This window comes from Syngnathus acus, chromosome 4 (genome assembly GCF_901709675.1).
Source record: "Syngnathus acus chromosome 4, fSynAcu1.2, whole genome shotgun sequence".
NCBI lineage: Eukaryota > Metazoa > Chordata > Actinopteri > Syngnathiformes > Syngnathidae > Syngnathus > Syngnathus acus.
Window position 1 is genome coordinate 3,349,869 of NC_051090.1, and position 18,818 is coordinate 3,368,686.

General features: G+C 49.4%; 4 protein-coding genes across 8 annotated transcripts; 1 reads left to right on the forward strand and 3 right to left on the reverse strand.

Annotated features, from left to right (window-relative positions):
- Positions 1-73: 73 nt before the first annotated feature.
- Positions 74-4,489, reverse strand: aasdh (aminoadipate-semialdehyde dehydrogenase). 2 transcript variants are annotated; one of them, XM_037250463.1, is made up of 12 exons: positions 4,219-4,489; positions 3,776-4,147; positions 3,510-3,702; positions 3,059-3,404; positions 2,807-2,979; positions 2,348-2,576; positions 2,169-2,281; positions 1,242-1,761; positions 1,011-1,174; positions 781-906; positions 564-701; positions 74-488 (listed from the first exon to the last, which is right to left on the reverse strand). In XM_037250463.1, the coding sequence occupies exons 1-12, from the start codon at positions 4,458-4,460 to the stop codon at positions 114-116; spliced, it is 2,991 nt and encodes a 996-aa protein (XP_037106358.1). In that variant the 5' UTR covers positions 4,461-4,489; the 3' UTR covers positions 74-113. The 2 variants fall into 2 exon arrangements, with proteins under 2 accessions (XP_037106358.1, XP_037106357.1); XM_037250462.1 differs by having other exon boundaries at positions 2,169-2,576.
- Positions 4,490-5,196: 707 nt separating this feature from the next.
- ppat (phosphoribosyl pyrophosphate amidotransferase) lies at positions 5,197-11,524 on the reverse strand. Its single transcript, XM_037250468.1, has 11 exons — positions 11,374-11,524; positions 7,731-7,797; positions 7,455-7,661; positions 7,274-7,386; positions 7,056-7,201; positions 6,906-6,978; positions 6,686-6,837; positions 6,450-6,577; positions 6,164-6,385; positions 5,755-5,875; positions 5,197-5,694 (listed from the first exon to the last, which is right to left on the reverse strand). The coding sequence occupies exons 1-11, from the start codon at positions 11,499-11,501 to the stop codon at positions 5,522-5,524; spliced, it is 1,530 nt and encodes a 509-aa protein (XP_037106363.1). The 5' UTR covers positions 11,502-11,524; the 3' UTR covers positions 5,197-5,521.
- paics (phosphoribosylaminoimidazole carboxylase, phosphoribosylaminoimidazole succinocarboxamide synthetase) lies at positions 8,306-14,860 on the forward strand. Of its 3 annotated transcripts, none has more exons than XM_037250465.1 (15): positions 8,306-8,496; positions 9,072-9,502; positions 9,570-9,629; positions 9,699-10,238; positions 10,318-10,395; positions 10,608-10,738; positions 12,147-12,186; positions 12,259-12,456; positions 13,039-13,217; positions 13,300-13,479; positions 13,618-13,731; positions 13,820-13,903; positions 14,024-14,204; positions 14,327-14,485; positions 14,562-14,860. In XM_037250465.1, exons 1-15 carry the CDS (start codon positions 8,441-8,443, stop codon positions 14,726-14,728), a joined length of 2,598 nt encoding a protein of 865 aa, XP_037106360.1. In that variant the 5' UTR covers positions 8,306-8,440; the 3' UTR covers positions 14,729-14,860. The 3 variants fall into 3 exon arrangements, with proteins under 3 accessions (XP_037106360.1, XP_037106359.1, XP_037106361.1); XM_037250464.1 differs by having other exon boundaries at positions 8,306-8,495; positions 9,065-9,502; XM_037250466.1 differs by lacking the exons at positions 8,306-8,496; positions 9,072-9,502; positions 9,570-9,629; ... (1 more) ...; positions 10,318-10,395; positions 10,608-10,738 and adding an exon at positions 11,549-11,684.
- Positions 14,861-15,720: 860 nt separating this feature from the next.
- Positions 15,721-18,207, reverse strand: LOC119122216 (GTP-binding protein REM 2-like). Of its 2 annotated transcripts, none has more exons than XM_037250471.1 (6): positions 18,122-18,207; positions 17,917-17,977; positions 17,270-17,597; positions 17,132-17,205; positions 16,660-16,837; positions 15,721-16,420 (listed from the first exon to the last, which is right to left on the reverse strand). In XM_037250471.1, the coding sequence occupies exons 2-6, from the start codon at positions 17,968-17,970 to the stop codon at positions 16,125-16,127; spliced, it is 930 nt and encodes a 309-aa protein (XP_037106366.1). In that variant the 5' UTR covers positions 17,971-17,977; positions 18,122-18,207; the 3' UTR covers positions 15,721-16,124. The 2 variants fall into 2 exon arrangements, with proteins under 2 accessions (XP_037106366.1, XP_037106365.1); XM_037250470.1 differs by having other exon boundaries at positions 17,270-17,609.
- Positions 18,208-18,818: the final 611 nt, after the last annotated feature.

Consider the following 18,818-nt stretch of genomic DNA (forward strand, 5'->3'; position numbering starts at 1 on the left):
AAGACCTTTTTATGGACAAGCGATTAAAAAAATAAACTTTTCATCATTTTTATATATTTATATATTAACAGACAATCCCCCATTTATTTCAAAACATAGCACATGAGTTGTGGCTAAATGTTTATTTGTAAACAATACACGTAATCATTTCGACACCCGACCACCAGGGAACGTCCGCGCACCACCGGGGAGGAGAAAAGTTCCCCGGGAAGCGTCCGCGAGCACAGCGCGCGTCCGTCCCGAGCGTCCAGGATGTAGACGGTACCGTCGGTGGAGGCCACGCCCACCAGCTCCCCTCGCTTCCCACCGTCAAAGACGCAGGGGCTGGCGAAAACTTTACTCTCCGTCCGGAAAGTCCAAAGCAAGGAGCCGTCGGCGGTGTTCAAGCAGTAGAGGCAGCTGTCGTGTGAGCCGCAAAGGAGCCTCTTGAGGTCGGAGGTGACGCACGGTGACGAGAAGACGGCGGCGTCTGTCCGGAACTGCCAAATCTGATGGGACAACGGCAAAGCTCCAATTTACTGCCACACAAATTTCAATTAAATGTCAATTGCAAGTTTTCTCACCAATGTGCCATTGTAGCTGAAGCAGAGGATGTTTCCGTCCACTGAGCCGATCGCCACACGGCCGCCGGCGCCGCCACACTTTGGCGACGAGAAGAAGGGGACCTTCCTGTTGTGCGACCACAGGACGTCGCCGTTGTCCTGACACCACAAAAAAGTGTCATATTTTGTTGACTATGCCATGCCCAGATGGGGCCGTTTAAAAAAAAAAAAAACTTACTGGGTGTAAACACAGCAGCTTGCCACCTAGCGTGGCCACGTACAGTTGGCGGCGGGTGACGTCCAGATACGGCGAGGAGAAGACGGCCCCGCCCTCGCAGTGATGCCTCCAAATGCAACGCTGAGCCTGAAACAAAAATGGATACACTGGCACCTTGAGGTCTTGCTGTTCCGACCCATTGCTTACATTTAACTTGTTACCCATCCTTTGGTGACTAGAGTCCAACACACCTGGAGGTCTAAGGCGTACACAAAGCCATCGTGCGAGCCCACCATCATCCGGCCCGAGACGGTGTCCACGGCAGGTCGGCTCTTCACGGCGTCGCCCGTCTCAAAGACCCAACACGTCTCCCCGGAGTCGGTGCTCAGCACGTACACGCCGGCGTCGTAGCAACCTGAAGCACGCCAACACGTCATGACGGCATTTGTCCAGGAGCGGCGGTGAAAAGGATGAAAACCGACCTACGACCACGTAGCGTCCACACGGGGACACGGCGGCCGACGCCTCGATTCGTCCCCCGAGGACTCGCTCCCACAGCAGGCGTCCGCTGTCCAGGTCCAGAGCCTGCAGCCTGTGCGAGTGCGAGCCGATGAACACGCTGGTTCCGTTGCCGTCTTCCCGGACCAGAAGCACCGGGGAGGCGTCCACGCATCTTCCCGTGTCCGAAGACCAGTGCTCGCTGAGGTCTTCCCTCTCTGTCACCTCACCCTCTCGTTTCAAGACCTTTACAGGCCGCCTCGCTTCACCATCCCCAGAAGGTGCTTCCGCCTCGACACGCTCTCTTTTCCCCGGAGCAAGGAGGAGACGCAGGACGTCAGCAAAGGTCCCGTCGAGGATCGCCTCCAAAAGCTGAGGCGAGCTCACTCCGGTGGAAGCCAGAACGTCCTCGCAGAGTCGAAGCGCCTTTAGGGAGTCTCCGCCGCCAAATAGGAAACGGGAGCCCTCGTCCAAAGCGGCGTTCCCGTCGAGACCGAGGGCGGTCTGTTGACAGGTCAGAAGGAATTTGAATTTTAATATTTCAAATGTTATGTTTGGCATGAAACTGAGTCCAAAGTGGCATTGAAGGCATCATCAATATGTTGAAGGAATACTATGCTTTTTATCTTTAGTTCATTAATAGTTAAAAGGAGCCAGTCAGATTTGTGTTGAGTTCATTTGTCCGCCACTAGATGGCAGTAGCAGTCCATGTTGACTATTGGTGATCGTATTTTTCTAATTAAGATCAAATTAATTGGAACATGATGTAATATATGAATCACTGCCTATTTTGTTCATTTGTAAACTCAAACTTTTACTTCTAAGTAATTATTACTAAATTGTTGTATATAAGTTTTATACTCAAATGTCCACTCAACTATAAATTCTGTTGGTGGAAACATTTTTCATACCTGCCATAAGGTTTGCAGAGTTTTCTTGAGTTCGGCGACATCTTTATGGGACTGACTGACATCCAAGCGTTGCCTCTCGTATATTTTCACCAATGCTCGCATATCTGTTTTTCCTGCACACAAGAGGCTATGGAACATTCCAGCCAAGCTTAATAAATCAATTTTTGGTCGATACTCACCGTGAGGGGTCAGAGGTAAGGCCTGGACGCACACCAGCGTGTCAGGAATAGCATAGGAGGGGAGCAACGGGGTCAGCTGATTGAGGAGGTCCCTGCTCAGGTCCTCGGAGGACGGGGACCCGTCTTCCTGGGAACCCTCGAGGGCGGTGCTGACGACGAAGGCGAGCAGTCGGCCGCTTTCGTGCAGACACGCGGCGCAGGACTCCACCTCAGGTAGACTCGACAGCAGCTGAAATGAAAGTAATTGAATCTATCAACAATTCATGATTAATATTTAATATTACTCATCAATCAATCAAAACACTTGACAATTAACAAAAACATCAATCTTAATTCAATCCAAATGACAAAATAATGTATATTATACTGTGAAATTGTAATTATTTACAATAATTTGATTCTATTATTGTGAGCATTATAAATTAAATTATCTTATTAAAAAAAAGAAAAAAAGCTTACTTGTTGCAGGTGGTCCAGGTTGACGCGTTTGCCGTGGCGCTTGATGCTTCTGTCCTTTCGTCCGCGGTAGTACATGTGTCCCCCTCTCACATCCACCCAGTCTCCCGTGGCCCTCATCGTCCCGGGCACTGCCGAGTCCTCGTGGTCCAGGAGGCAGACCCGCTGGTCACCGCCTGCCTCCACCGAGCATTAATAACTTAAGTTCTGAGACCCCTTGGCTAGTTTTATCAAGCTTTGACGGATGGCACTCACCTATGAAGACCTCTCCTTCGCCTTCTGTCACCACGCCGCCATCTTGGCCCCTCACCTCCACCCTGGTGCCCATCAAAGGGCTCCCAAGAGGCACGGCGGAGGAAGCCGAGTCCTCGGGCCGCCGGAGCAGCGGGATTTCGTAGCAGGTGGCCCAGCAAGACACCTCGGTGATGCCGTACACATTGAACACTGCCGTGGTATTGTCTTTGTGACGCCAGGAGTTCAGCGCCGATATCGACGGGCATGCCTCGCCGCCCAGGGCCAGCACGCGCAGCGGCGAGCCGCGAGACAGCGCCTCCTGTCGGAGGAGTCGCGGACCGAAACGACACAGCAGGGTGGGTGTGACCTGTGGAAAAGAAACATGAGTGGTATGATAGTCCGTTTCTTATTTTCTAGTTCATTATGGAATAAAAGATGGAAGGCAAAAAGAAAATGTCAAAATGCCAATGACCTGCATGAGCGTCGTCTCGTGACGGCGGAAGAGAAGCCGGCAAAGCCGCTTGGGAATTTTCTTGAGCACGGCCGGAACGACGAGGAGCCGAGCCCCGGATGACAAGGCCAGGAAAATGTCGACCACTGACGGGTCAAAGGTCAGCGGCGACGCCAGGAAGACCACGTCGACACAGCTCACCGAAAACAAACGTCTGACAAAGGAAAAGGTTGACTGAGATCAACTGTGGACCAAAGTTGGAAGAAATATAACATCTTGTTCCTGACCTCAGGTGTAAAATGTTGGGAATTATGCAGTTGTGTGGCACCCGCACAATCTTGGGCAAGCCCGTCGTTCCAGATGTGTGCAACACGTACGCCAAACCACCTCCAACTGCTTCGGGGAGGGATGACGGCGGTTCAGTTGTTTCTTGCACGGCGTCCATTGGTGGCTGCACCCGAACCACAGTGAGTTTGAACTTCGGCCACACCGCGTGTATTTCTACGCTCATGTGCTGGGTGAAGGCTGCCTGGAATCTCTTCAGGAGGTCGCTCTTCACAGCACAGAATCTGAGGTGACACTTGCTCATGACCCGAGAGGAGACAAGTCCTGGAGCTCCTGGATCAAGCGGCACATAGGCAGCGGGTGTCTGCAGGATCCTGCACCCCCAAAATGTAGGACATAAACATTGCATTCTTTGGTTATGTTAAAACATGTTTAATGAGCTCACCCAATGATCCACACCGGTATAAAGAGATCATCGCTACAGTAGAGTCCAATTACGCCGTTGTTATGCCCACAGTGTTGTTGCAGAAGGCGGCAGAGTTCGCTGGAAAGCTCCGCTAGGTCCTTGTAGAGCAATGACACCGGACCGTCCGACGAGGACCCGCCGTCAAAAGTCACCGCTACCCGCTCGGAATGATCCGAAGCGGCGGTGGCTACGAGCCCCTGCAGAGTTACGCAAGTCTCCATGTTACCGCTCCCCACAACAAAATATTCAATTTTCGTGTTTATTTAATATCGGACATGATTCAGGACTGAAGATTGTTTGGATCCACCGGCGTGATAACATTGTCGCTTTTTGATGACGTAGCACGACCGGCGCGATAACGTTGTCGCTTTTTGATGACGTACCAACGCAGCTGAAAAAAACAAACATGCGTTCAAGTCCTATAATGCGATAGTTTATGCTATGACATGACAAATTTTGAAATAATTACACACATAAAATATCAACTTTTATTAGCGTCTGACACGCCTCTCTGTTTGTCTCCGAAGTGTGTTGTCAAGTACAGCATGTTTTGAAGTTTCGAGGATTCCAGTCAGGTGCACGGCTTGCCGGAGGAATCCTTTACTTGGTAAGCATTCTTTCTAGAACATTCAGACTACCGAGAATTGCTTTAAATGTTTAAATGCTGACTTACTATATTATATATATTATTATAAAACAGAAGACGTTGCCGTCTAAAATGTTGCCGTTGTAAAGGTGTTCAGTTAGCGTAGCTTCAATTTGCACTTTACGTGAAAAATATGTTTTATCATTTGTGAATTACCGAAGAGGATTAGGGCCAGTGAAGAAAAAAAACGTGACAGTATTCTGACTTTTTTCTCTCAGAATTCTGACTTTAAAGTGAGAATTCCCATTTTAAAGTCAGAATTCTGCTACTGTTAAAGTTAGTTTAAAAAAAACAGGACTAAAACAAATGGGTGAATTCGGTCAGTTTATTTGATGTGTGGGAAAACAGAATATTAACGCATTGTAATCAGGACCACAGGGACATTTTACACATTGCCTCATTTTAGTACAAAACTCAAATGACCTTAAAGGAAAATCTTTGGTTGCTTGTTTCTGCTTTTTTTTTTTTATGACCTAACAAATATGGTTGAATAAAATTGGGCACATTCTAATGGTATATTTACATAACTCAGATAAACAACAACCAGAACAGAAGCAGTAGAGGCACTCGAGTGTAGTAAGAAGGACAAAGTTTTCATCTCAAGATTGAGTGTAACATTTAAACTGACTTGGCAGTCTACCATTCCAGCTCGACTGGGTACTTTCCAGTCAGACATGCGGTGCAGTGCCCCACTCTGCTGCCGGACTTGTATGTTGAGTCGATCATTTTGTCCCCTTGCAGGGAGGTGATTCCCTTCTGGACGGCCGTCACGAGCCCTTCTACGGTCAAGTACTGCACGCTGTCGGCGCCTGAATGCAACACGGCAAAAGTTAACGTAAGTCAAACGCTGACTCGGCACGTCCGCTTACCGATGTATCCGGCGATGTCCTGGAACTCTGGCCTGTTGGCGATAAGTTCCTCTTTTGTGGGAATGTTGATTCCCATGTAACAGGGGAACTTGATAGGAGGCGAAGCCACTCTGATGTGGACCTGTCAGAAAGGTGCGGCTCAATCCACATGGTCAAATTGGTAATTCCAGCTAAAATTTCCAGGAATAAAATGTGCTTTGGATTAATGATTCCTAACCACTGTGCAGAGGCAAATTAGTGACTTGTGAGAGATCACGAGGCAAACCGAAGGAAAATAGAAGTTAGAGTAGTGTGTGCTTTGGCCATCAGGGGGCAGTATAATACAGTTTCACAACTAACTTGTTAGTAATAATATATACAGTGGAACCTTGATTTAATGGAATAAATGGCAGGTTGGATTGTGTCAAACCTGTGTGGCGCCCGCCTCCTTCAGTAGTTTAATGATGGGCGAGATGGTGTTGCCCCTGACGATGGAGTCGTCGACCAGCACAACCCGCTTGCCCGCAAAGTTGTCCGTCAGGGCGCCAAATTTCTTGGCCACGCCCAACTGCCTCAGGCGGGTGTTGGGCTGGATGAAGGTTCTCCCGACGTAGCGGTTCTTGCACAGAACTTCGATGTAGGGCAGGCCGGACTGTGGGAACATTCTAGTTGAGAACCGAGGGGGACATGTTCCGCATGTTTGGATTCTGGCGGACCTGCTGGGCGTAACCCAGTGCGGCGGGGGTCGCAGACTCTGGTACGGTGCTGACCACGTCCGCGTCCGTCGGGGCCTCAATGGCCAGCTGTCTGCCGCAGCGCTGTCTTACAGTATACACCATCTGTCCTGTTGCACAAACGGTTGACATACATTTTGGAGGATGTGGAATGATAATTGGAGACTCCACAGTAAAGCAAAAAAGGTACAAAAGGCAAGCGCAGTGTACACACTAACCTTCAAAAATGGAGTCAGGTCTGGCAAAGTAAACATATTCGAATATGCAGAAAGCCGGCAGGTCCCCCTCGCGACGAGGCACCACGCTCAAAGTCTTGACTCCGTGTCGGGATATCTGGACTATCTCTCCCGGGAGAACCTCTTTGTAGTACCTGAGTGGCAAGAGAGAGAGCGGTCAGAAGATGGGATACGTGCCAAGTTCAAGTCGGTATGGACCTACTTGGCGCCGATGGACTGGAAGCTGCAGGACTCCGAGGACACGACCCAGCCCTCCGTGTCTGCCTCGCCGCCACCTGAACAGGCCCGTGAAGATAATCATCGGAAGCTTTAAAAAAAAAACAAAAAACACCTTCTCCTCCTGCTTGACTACCTGAGTTGTGTAATTTGGAGACGGGCACCACGCGTCCGATGCAGAGGGGTCGGTTCCCATAGGGGTCCCGCACGGCGTAAATGACGTCTTTGAACATCACCAACAACGAGTACGACGTGGGCGTCGCCGTCATGAGGTTTTTAATCCTAGAAACTCATCGGAAGACAATTTGATGGCTGGCAGCATGAGCGGCAAAATGGTCGTACAAGGACACAAACCTGGCCACCCAGTCGGGTGCGTCCACCTCCTCCTGAGGCGGAGTTAAAGCCAGCAGCTGGGTGATGAGCTCGCTGTCCGAGCTGGTGGACAAACCCACGCCGTGACGCATCACCTGCACGCGAGCACAATCGATTCAGTACGCTGAAACGAAGGCACCGATCGAAATGGCGGACGGCTGACCTTTTTACGCAGGGCGAGCGCGTTGACCAGCTCTCCGTTGTGCGCCACCGCTATCTGCCCGTGCAGCGTGTCCACCACAAAGGGCTGGCAGTTCTGCAGCTCCGACATGCCGGTGGTGGAGTAACGCGTGTGACAGATGCCCAGGTTGCCGTAACGCAGCTTGACGAGAGCCTCGGAGGGGAAAGCCGTGCTCACCAAGCCCATGCCCTGATGAAAAAAAGAAATCGCATGTGGTCAAGAAGCGGAGATGTCATTTGTGAGGGGATCCGGGTTCACCTTCAGGGTCGTGTACGTCGGTGGACTGGCGCCATCGCTTGTGACGACCCCGGCGCTTTCCTGACCTCTGTGGAGGAACAATCACAAAGGTCAATGGAGGAAAAACAACAGTAGTGAAGACTGTATTCCAGTCATCATGCCCCTGATTTTTTGCAGGATTAAACATGCACCAGCCAATCCAAGGGCAGATGATCTGTCAAGCCTGCAGGCAAACCAGACAGGTTTCACAGAGCGGCAAGGGAAATCTTAAGGTTTTTGTTTTTTTTCAGGGGCGGTGACATCTTCAAGGGATTTTGTTGCCTCGCTGCAGTTGCAGTCTATTTACCAAGCTGCTTCTCAGATTACACTCAGGGCCCTCCCCCTCGACACATAGCTTAAGCCAGTGGTGAGGCCGCTTTCCTGCGCGGGGGCGTTGCTTTCAGGCTTAACCGCCTGGTTGCCTAGGGAACTGAGCAGCAGAGCCAGATGGGTCGAGGGGGGGTGGGGAAAGCGTTTCCACGTCAGCTCTGAGCAGACAGTGCGGGGGAGGGGTGGGGGGGCGCGAACTGGCTCTGGCGTGGGGGAGGGACGAGGCGGCGGCTCAGCACCAGGCTCAGAGCAGAGTCACATTTGAGCTGGTGGCGGAGCGTCTGAGGAGGCTCAGCGTCGAACGTGGCTGGGAGGACGGCCTGGGCCTTGAAAGCAACAAGAGGCCTCAGACGGACACAACAATGGAGGAAGTGGGGGAACAGCAGAGAGGCATCTACCCCTCCTCAGCTCCTGAAGGTAAACATTTAGAGGGGACTGTGGGCAGTTGGGAGGCACGTGGGGGTTCATTATGTCCAAAAGGGGTCACGTGACAAACTGGAGCCACCTCAATTATTCTGCTTCAAATCCATTTCAAGTATTTCTTCTACAAAGCATCATATTGTATTATTTGAATACTACTGCTACTTGTATCAATGTTTTAAATATGAGATAAAAAAAAACCATTCAGTTTGTCATTAAATTGACAGTAAATACATTTTTAAGTGATTTTTTTTTGTAAATTTGATGAAAATAGAAATGAGGCTTCAAATCAATCAAAAGATCGTGGCCGTGTCTGCCAAAACATGCACAACACACACCCCACTCAGCTGTCAATCAAATAGCACAACGTCTGCATCATCTTTCTTATCCCAGAACAACCTTAGGTTTCCAAAATACATTCCACCGGGTCGTCGTGGTGTCGCAACAAGAGGCGCTACCCGCCAGCGAGCTAATTCTGCATTTTTTTTAAATATATTTTTGGTGGGTACTTCTATTGCTGAAGTACCAGCTATATTGTCAACATCTGTACATTTTTTGAAAACCAGGGGTCCAGGTTCACCAGGGCTCAGTCGGGATAGATGAAGGCCGCCATTGGACGGATGAGGAAGTGCGAGCGCTGCTGTGCGTCTGGGCCGACCGGCGCGTCCGGGAGAGCCTCAAGAGCACGTTGCACAACAAGTACATCTTCCAGGAGATATCCAGCCAGATGAAGCGCACTTTCGGCGTGGTGCGCAACTGGAAACAGTGCCGCACCAAATATAAGAACCTCAAGTACGACTACAAGATGGCCAAGAGCACGCACGCGGCCCGCGGCGGCGCCACCAGCAACCCGGGGAAGTACATGAAGTTCTTCCACGAGGTGGAGGCCATTCTGCTGGACCACGACTTGGAGGAGGGCTCTCTGGGGATGCAGAGGAGGTTGGGTCACGGGGAGAACACGACGGCCGCTGGAGAAAGCGAAGTCGTCATCGAGATTGACAACGGTACGTACGCCGTGTTCTTTCGATTCGGAATCCGGGAAAACCCAGATGTTGTTTTCTGCGCCGGCAGGTGACAACAGCGACCATTACGACCTGGACGCCGACATGGATTCCAAATGGAGAGCGACAGGTCAAAGTTCAAATATTTCATGCCGACGATGCCGCCGATGTTGACTCCCTCCCGGTTTCATTTCGACAGCCGTGGATCCGTCCACCGCCGACCAGCTCCAAGTGGTGACCGTGTCGGACACGGGGCGAAACTGGAGCGAGCAGGAGGTGCGAGCGCTAATTCAAGTGTGGTCCGACGAGCGGGTTCGGCGCCAGCTGGAGAGCTCCACCAGGAAGCGGGACGTTTTCACCCAGATCTCCAACCGGTTGATGCAGCAGGGCATCGAACGCGACTGGAAGCAATGCCACACCAAGTACAAGAACCTCAAGTACCTGTACCGCTCGCTCCAAAAGGGCAAGACGGACGACGCAGACCCCAAACGCCTCATGAGGTATTACGGCGAGGTGGACGCCATTATGAACCGCAAGGCCAGGGGCTCGCAGGCGGACTTCCGCCGAACCGCGATGCCGCGGGACGACGCTCATACAACGAGTGAGGCGGAGGAACCAATCTGTCGCTCAGAGTCGGTTTCGCCCACGCGACTCGCACCGATGCCGCGGGAGGAACAAGGGATGAGAACGAGAAGTAGTCATCACTTGGACCAGTGGCACCCACAGAGCATTTCATTAGGTACACCTTTATTTCTTTAACCTTGAAACGTTCTCAAAGAAAACCCATCTCTAATAAAGACACTATGTATCGTTTGCAGGATGTTGTGAGAGCAGCCTGACGCACGCCGACTCTTTGTCGACTGGCCGAGGGAGGAAGAGGAAGGCGGACGATGAAGGTTTGAAGAGTGTTCGCCGATTGCGTCATGACTTCACATGACAGCCACAAGCCTTTGCGCAGCCCGACCGAGTCCCATGACTGGCCTCTTTAATTAAATTAGTACGGATAGTAGTACGTTTGTCACCGTGGACAAAAGGCCAGGCTCATGAGGCAACCACAGAAACAAATCTTTTGCATTCTTAAAAAAAAAAAATTATTCTCTCTCTACAGATGCTCTCCTGACAGCGGTGAAAAAAACCGAGGACAGTGTGAACATTAAAGAAGAGCAGACTCGCGTTCCGATATTTGAAGTCCTTTCAGTCTGCTCGATGGCCTATCAAGATGCACCTCCAGAGGCGCAGGTAATTATGAGAATAATTCCACATTCACATCATCTGTGGGAGGTCCCATCAGACCAGTGCTCGGGGAAATACGGTTTGAAGCAAATTACAACCACGTGAGGTGACATTTCATTGGGTTCATTTGTATATTGAGGTGGGGTGAATTAATCTGAATATTTAATTAATAAAAATTTGATGTTAGGTTGAACAAGTGAGGACAAATTTGGAACTCCAACTTCATTTTCCCCCCCTTGCGTTACTTTGATTGTAGTCTGGAAACATTACTGACTTACTTAAACTCCTACAGAATTCTTCTTGAATGCCAACTATTTGAGTAAAGAACGTACTGAACATTCTTGACAGGTCTGAGCAGTACGCTCACTCACATTTTTGGGCTTCTGATTTTAATGGTCATAATGTCAAATCAGTTTGGACATCGCTGTTTTACGACGACTGGCGCAGGTCTTGAACGCATCTCGGGAAAAAAAAAACTTCACACTTGCACGCTCGAGCGGAACTCGTTGTCAGTATTAAACCCCACGTGTAGGAACGGTTGAACAAATAACAGCGAAAGGTCTCCATTTGGACCGTTTGGATCATTTTCAAAGCATAAAAAACACATGTGCCTCGAGTAATTTGAAAGTGTAGCGGGTTACCTGTGTTGCAACGCCACAAGTCCCAGGGTGAGCACCTGAGCCACCTCCAGTTGCGTGGGCCACTCACCGGCAGCCACACAGCCGAATACCCCGCACTCCTCCCCGATACCGGACTCCTCGAACTCCATCTGGCCGCTGCCTGATCGCTCGCTAGCCCGGTGTTGTTGCTGCAGCTGGTGGTCCTAAGTGGCCTTGAGGGTGATCTGCGCATGCGCAAGACAAAGAAGCTCTTGTTTCCAGAACACGTGCTACAACAGGAGCGTGTTAACTACACGAAAAACATACGATCGATCAAAACCACAAAAAAAAAGGTACGAAATCAATTCAGCATGATAATTTATCGCCGGGATCAAGCATGGTCTTAAAAAAAAACACAAATTGCAGTTTTGTAATTCGGGCGCCATTAATTAATCTCCGAGGAATGTAACCAAGCATGTCGACGTGCTGTGAGTTAAAATTGACAACAAATCACCTCGATCGAGTGAATCGATTATGTTGAGCTGTTTGTTCGTTTTCTTTCACTGAGTCGGTAAAAAGAAGGTTCCAACATCTAATACTAAATGTGTCAATGTTAAATCAGGGGCGTCTCCCCTTTCACGTGACGGCAATCCGCTCTTGTGATTGGTCCAAATAGTTCAGGGAGAGCAGCGATTGGCTTTCAGACCACGTAAGAAACCGTCTTCCGTCTTCTGCCTGCACGCTTCAGACTCTCCTCAGTTGACAACTTTTAGCGTGGCTCACAGTTTTTGGTGTTTGTTTCATTTTTCGTGCAGTTATACGGCGCGTTGAAGATAAACATGACCTCAGCACAAGGTAGGGTACAATATTTCCGATGACGCAACATTTAAAACGTCACACTTTTAAAATAGCTTCTCATTTTTTAAGAACTGAGCATCGGCCAGAAACTGAACGAGGGCAAAACCAAGCAGATCTTCGAGATCGTGGATCAGCCTGGACTAGTTCTCGTGCAGTCCAAGGACCAGATCACCGCCGGGAATGCTGTGAGGAAAGACCAAATGGAGGGCAAAGCAGCCATCGCCAATAAAACCACAAGCTGCGTGTTTGAACTGCTGCAGGAAGCCGGTGACAAAAGACACTGAAACCTCATGCGTGCAACACTTTACTGCTATGACTAAGTCAGAAAAAAAACGCTAAATTAGTAATCTATCATCAACATGAGTTTAACATTGTACACTACTTAACCAGCCAGTGCTGAAACGTCAATGCAGTAATAGAGGAAACAAGAAACATTTAATTGTAATTCATTTGTATTTTTTTTAGCATTTAATCCATACAAGTGGTAACCTGAAATGTTTTTTCCCCCCATATAACATTTCTAAAAATCTTTTTTTTTTTCTTCATCACAATTTTTCTGGCAACCTAACTGCTGTATTGTAAATGACCATAATGAGCTCTATTAACATTTTGCAGTGTTCAAAGCCCACTTTAACATTGTCATGTGCCGCGGCATTACGGACTCTTGCGTGACTCGGCCCTCTGCTTAAATTAATTGTCTAACTGTAACCCATTTGCCACTCACGAGACCATCAAATTTTGCACATGAGCACCGTGTGACTTATAATCAAGCAGAACGTACACAATGTCATTTTCATTACTTGACACTCGTTTTTTTTATCCACGCCCCAATTTGTACGATTCTTGCAGGCATCAAGACGGCCTTTGTGAGGAAGCACTCGGACACGGCCTTCGTGGCGGCCCACTGCGAGATGATTCCCATCGAGTGGGTGTGTCGCAGGGTGGCTACCGGTTCGTTCCTGAAGAGGAACCCGGGTGTGAAAGAGGGTTACCGCTTCTCCCCGCTGAAGATGGAGATGTTCTTCAAAGTCAGTCCATGCTTCGTAATATGCAGCTGTGATATGTGGACAGTCTTTGCGATGTTCCTAAACTGTTACGTGGCTTCTCCAGGACGACGCCAACAACGACCCACAGTGGTCGGAGGAGCAGGTGCTGGAGGCCAAGTTCTGCCCGGCCGGGCTCGCCATCGGCCGCTGCGAGGTGGACATCATGAACCGCAGCACCGTGGCCATCTTTGAGATCCTCGAGAAGGCCTGGGCCACGCAGAACTGCACGCTGGTGGACATGAAGGTGCGTGTGTGCGTGCATTCTGAACAGAAAAGTGATGAAAAACCCCAAACTATTATAATCCTGATGAGTGAGTGATTTTGACTGATTTGCTGCCCCCTGCTGGCTGTATAGAGTTGTAAAGGCTCTTTGCCCCCCCAGATCGAGTTTGGCGTGAACGTGAAGACTCAGGAGATTGTTCTGGCCGATGTGATCGACAACGACTCGTGGAGGCTGTGGCCCGCTGGAGACAGAAGCCAGCAGAAAGATAAGCAGGTTAGTCTTTTTTTTTTTTTTTTCCCCCCCGTCTTCACTGAAGAACTCATTGACTTGAGCGAGTCAAGGACTTTGCTCCTCTCTCTAGGTTTACAGAGACCTCAAAGAGGTGACCCCAGAGGCCATGCAAATGGTGAAGAGAAACTTTGAGTGGGTCTCCGAAAGGGTCAAGGTGCAACAAAACCTTTTTATCCTCGCTTATCAGAAGAATTTGATCTTTGATCAATTTTGGTGGGTGGGGGAGTGCCATTGCTTTGGATGACCAACTGTGCTTTTTGCTGCCCCTGTCTAGCTTCTGCTGGAGTCCCAAGCCACCAGCAGGGTGGTGGTCCTGATGGGCTCCACTTCGGACATGGCCCACTGCGAGAAGATCAAGAAGGCCTGCGACTCTTATGGAATTCCTTGCGTGCTGCGCGTCACCTCTGCGCACAAAGGCCCGGACGAGACTCTGCGTATCAAAGCGGAATACGAAGGTTGGTATTGTCCTTCTACCAGTGGGACGTAACCAAGTAGTTTAGATCTATTTTTGATATGAATCTAATTAATCATTATAAAACAAGAAAGCAGATTATTTCTTTTTTTTGTTGTTTACCAGGAGACGGCGTTCCCACTGTGTTTGTGGCGGTGGCCGGCAGGAGCAACGGGCTCGGCCCCGTGATGTCGGGTAACACGGCTTATCCCGTCATCAACTGCCCACCGATCACGCCCGACTGGGGCTCCCAGGACGTGTGGTCCTCCCTCCGAATGCCCAGCGGTGAGTGATGCTTTTTTTTTTTTCTTTTTCAATTGAGATCATTAATTGAAAAGCATCTTACTCTCGTTTGCTACAGGTCTGGGCTGTTCCACCATCCTCTCCCCTGATGCGGCTGCTCAATTTGCAGCTCAGATCTTTGGTCTGACCAATCACCTGGTGTGGAGCAAGCTGAGGGCCTCCATGCTCAACACTTGGGTGGCTCTCAAGGTGGCCGACAAGAAGCTCCAGGCCTGCAGCCTCTGAGCCAATGTCCCATTGATGTTGACATCATCATAATCATCCTCCTCCTCTAGTTGGCTGATTCAGCTCGTCTTGGCAAGAAAATCTTTAACATGAATTTGTGCGTCATTCGTTCCATTAAAAACAATTTCTAACGCAATGTCTCTGATCTTATACAACCAAACTTAGAGATAAGCTGTGATGTTTTTTTAATTCATTTTTTATTTCAGTTTATGAATTTGTGTTTTTCTATTTTATTTATTTTTCTATATTTATTATTTGCGTCCTTTAAAAAAAAAAAAAAAAAATACTTCCAAGTTTTTAATTAATTTCTACTTTTCTCTATATATTTGGATGATTATGCGTCTCATCTAGTTGCAGGACACTACCTCAACCACAAGGCGGAGCTCGTTGTCCGCTTTACCTACAATGAATCTGATTCTTTTGTCTTTCCAGCAGTTTTCAGCCAAGGGAATGACTCAGAACCTCCTGCCACTTTTACTAAATATAAATATTTCTGAGTATTCCAATATATCACAGCTCCGCAATCCTTTGTTGGCAACAAACAATGGGTAAAACGACCTGTGATGTTCCAAAAAACGGTGCACGTGTGGGCTGAAGACGTGGGAGGATAGCGGATGAGAGAGCGAGCGCCAAGATCAAGAGGAGGAGAAAGAAGCTGCTGGGTGAAATTCCAAAAGCATCGCAGCAGCAGAGGAGGTAAGCGTGCCATGACGTCATCATTGCGTTATGATGGGGCCCACGTCTCCTTGACGACCGTAACGTGGCAACAATGCTTCCGCGTATATATTCCTCCATCCTCATTTTATCTCTTTCCTTACTAATCAGTGGATTCCCCTGCTTGACCGTCGTTGCCATGGAGACCACAATGAGACGAAATGAATCATCAGCGTGGTATCCCTCCTCGCTAATGATTTCGGAATATTCGGTCAACAGGAGCACTGCTGCTTCCTCCTCGTTGTCACTGAGATGAACGAGGCAGACTATTGTTTGACTATAAAAAAGCCTTTTATTCACATTGAAGTATCACTACAGCAGCTTATTTATACACAAGTATTGTGTCTGTCCGTTTTGTACAAAATATGAGTGGATAAATATAACATTACGCTTCAGGTGTCAATTTTAAGGCATTTTAAAACTTTAGGTAAATTAATTATGCAGCCATATTACCTCACTAGCTTATTTTAGCTTCTGCCTTAAAGAATTTGTTTTTCCAGTGAAGTTGTACACATCACATTAATGGTGAAAAAAGTTTGGAAATGATTTGTCTCCATTTTTACACCACAAAACCTGGCATTTGGAAAGGGGTGTGTAGACTTATTATATCCACTGCATGTGGTTTCACTGTGAATAGGGTACCCTAGTTTTCAAGTGAGCAAGTTTTCAATGTTATTCCTCGTCACAGGGCCCCCAGGTCGTGGCAAGAGCGTGACTTCTGCCGCAGGAAGCGTCCGGCGTCCCCTCGCTCGCGCTGGTAACGAGGAACCAGGCTGGACAGGAAGCGCTTGGCGCGTGAAGTGATGCTCTCCCACTGGCCCCCGGCACTCATTTCCTCCGGGCAGGTGCCCGGGGGCCACGGGGGTTGGCCCCGCGCTAGCCGTACAACACTTTCCAAGAGCTCCGGGGTGCGGTGGTCCAGAGAGGCCGATATCTCCAGATAGAGGCAGTTGAAGAGGGTGGCGCTGGACATGGCCTCTGGAGGGGGGGGGTCGCATGAGGTTACAGATTTTTTTTGTGTGTGCAGACTTTGAATTGGGTCTGTTATAGCGGTTGTAATTCCACTCTCAACCAATAGATGGCAGTACACATAGCACCTTAGCACCAAGACACCACAAGATGTCTCTAATGCACTACTTTTACTTCAAACAAAGTTTTGATCTGACCTATAAAACAGCGAGGCGAAAATTCCCGAGGTACCACTACTTTAGTCTGACCTTGAGTGGTGACTTCTCGAGAGCGAACCAGGTCGCTTTTGTTGCCCACCAGGATGATGGGAGTCTGCGGCTGGGTCTCTCGCAGGAGCAGGCGGAGCTGCGCCGTGCGATGGAAACTGCGCCGGTCGGTCACCGAGAACACCAGCACGCACACTTCGCAGCGCAACGCTGACAGGTCCTGACAACACACGAAAAATGAATGTCACAGTAGAAACACAACATCCAATGATTCATGTTGTTTTTAGAGCACTCCCTCTGGAATTTGACACCTTCATGCAGTTTTTTCTCACATCTGTTGGCAGTCCCCCCACACACACACATACACACACACCTGAGTCGTGCCTCCGGGAAATGGAACACGCAAAACAAACGGATAATGAGCACACTGAGTCGTCACAATGTGGCCATTATTTGGATCCCAGGAGAAGTGCAACAAAGGATTCATTTGCATGTCCACGCATGTTTGTCTCACGTGTCTCCAGTTGTCGTAGATGACGATGTCGCTCTCCTCGTCGTCCACGGTGACGGCGCTGACGCGACCCTCCCCTGAAGACAACAAGAGCACGGGTGAGCCTGGATAATTAAGTATGGAATGAGCAAAACAAACAACCGTCTGAATCCACCGACGCCGTCCTGTCCACGTCCCCCGCTAGGGCGAAGGCCAGCGATGACTTCCCCACGCCGTTCTGTCCGAGGAGGGCTATCCTCAGGGGGCCGTCGGGCCTGCTCTCCGCCTCCTCCGCTGGTGCCACGTCGTCCGGCGCCAGGCTGAAGCGGATGGGCGGCGTGGCGACGGCGGCGGCGGCTCCACAGTCCGCCTCCGAGGACCAGTCACAGTCGTCGTGCACGGCCTCTTCCCGCCTGAGCTGATGCTTGATGGGCAGCGGCGTGCTGCCTCGGCGGGCGGTCGGCGTGCCGGTCAGGGTCATGGGGTCACACTGGAAGATATGTTGGAAGTTTGGCAGGGAACCATCTTTGAGTGGGCGTTCAAACCGTACGTTTTTGCCTGCCAATGAGTCAGGATAAAAAAAAAGGTCGCAACCTAGTAAAAAGAAAGTATATTTTAGAAAAATTTAAAAATACAAACATATTTCATATCGAGAAGAAAAAGGATTTGGAGTGGCTGTGTTTGGCAGTCAGACAGCAGTTTTTTGCCATCAATTCATATTTCTGTCAAACTAACCATAAAACACACACACACACACACACACACACAAAAGCAGCAACTAATTAACTGATTGCTGATCGTCTCTTTACCTTAAGGAGCTCCTCCTGGGTCTTGAGTCCGTCTTGGGGCACATCTGTCGGCATCTGCAAGCTGAGACACGACGCTGGATGAGGACTCGGTGGGGTGGGGGACAAACTGGGGAAAAGACACCATCCAACAGAAGCATCCCCCAACCCTCAATCCCGTCTTCACCCACTCACGCAGCCACTCAGTGAGTACCTGAGCCGTCCTCACCTGTCACGCGGCTCTCTGCAACTACAACAAGATGATTGGAGCGCTCTCTCTGGCTCTCTCTCTTTCTCTCTCGCTCTCTCGGAGTTGACCTTTCTGTGTCAATGCAAGAACGTACCGCTAGAGAGCAGCAAAGTACAATATCTTCATGATGAGTTTTTTTCCCCATCTTTTGAGGCTATTCCAGCTCTAAAACACCAAAGCTATCTCCTAGCCAGTCTATGGTGTTTTGCATTGTGTGTTAGCAAGAAGCTAATGAAAGGCAAAATTGTGTGTTTTTTTTTGTGTAGTTCTCTGTTCATCATCACTTATCCTCTTGACGAAACAACCCATTAATATTGTTATCAAAATATGGATCACTCTGCACCTCATAATTTGCTATGTGCTCCCTGTAGTCAGAATGCAACGTGTGGCCGTGTGAGTCTCTTACACACACACACACACACACACACACACACACACACACACACACACACACACACACACACACACACACACACACACACACACACACACACACACACACACACACACACACACAAAGGCACAAAAGAGTCCGGCAGTGGACTGCCAGGACGCTATTATAGGCCTAATCCTGCAGGCCAGAGAGAGAGCCAGAGACACACAGAGAGAGAAGGGAGGCGGCGTTGAAGATGAGGTCATCCCAAACAGCGCACAGCCGGGGTCACTGACCCCCCCT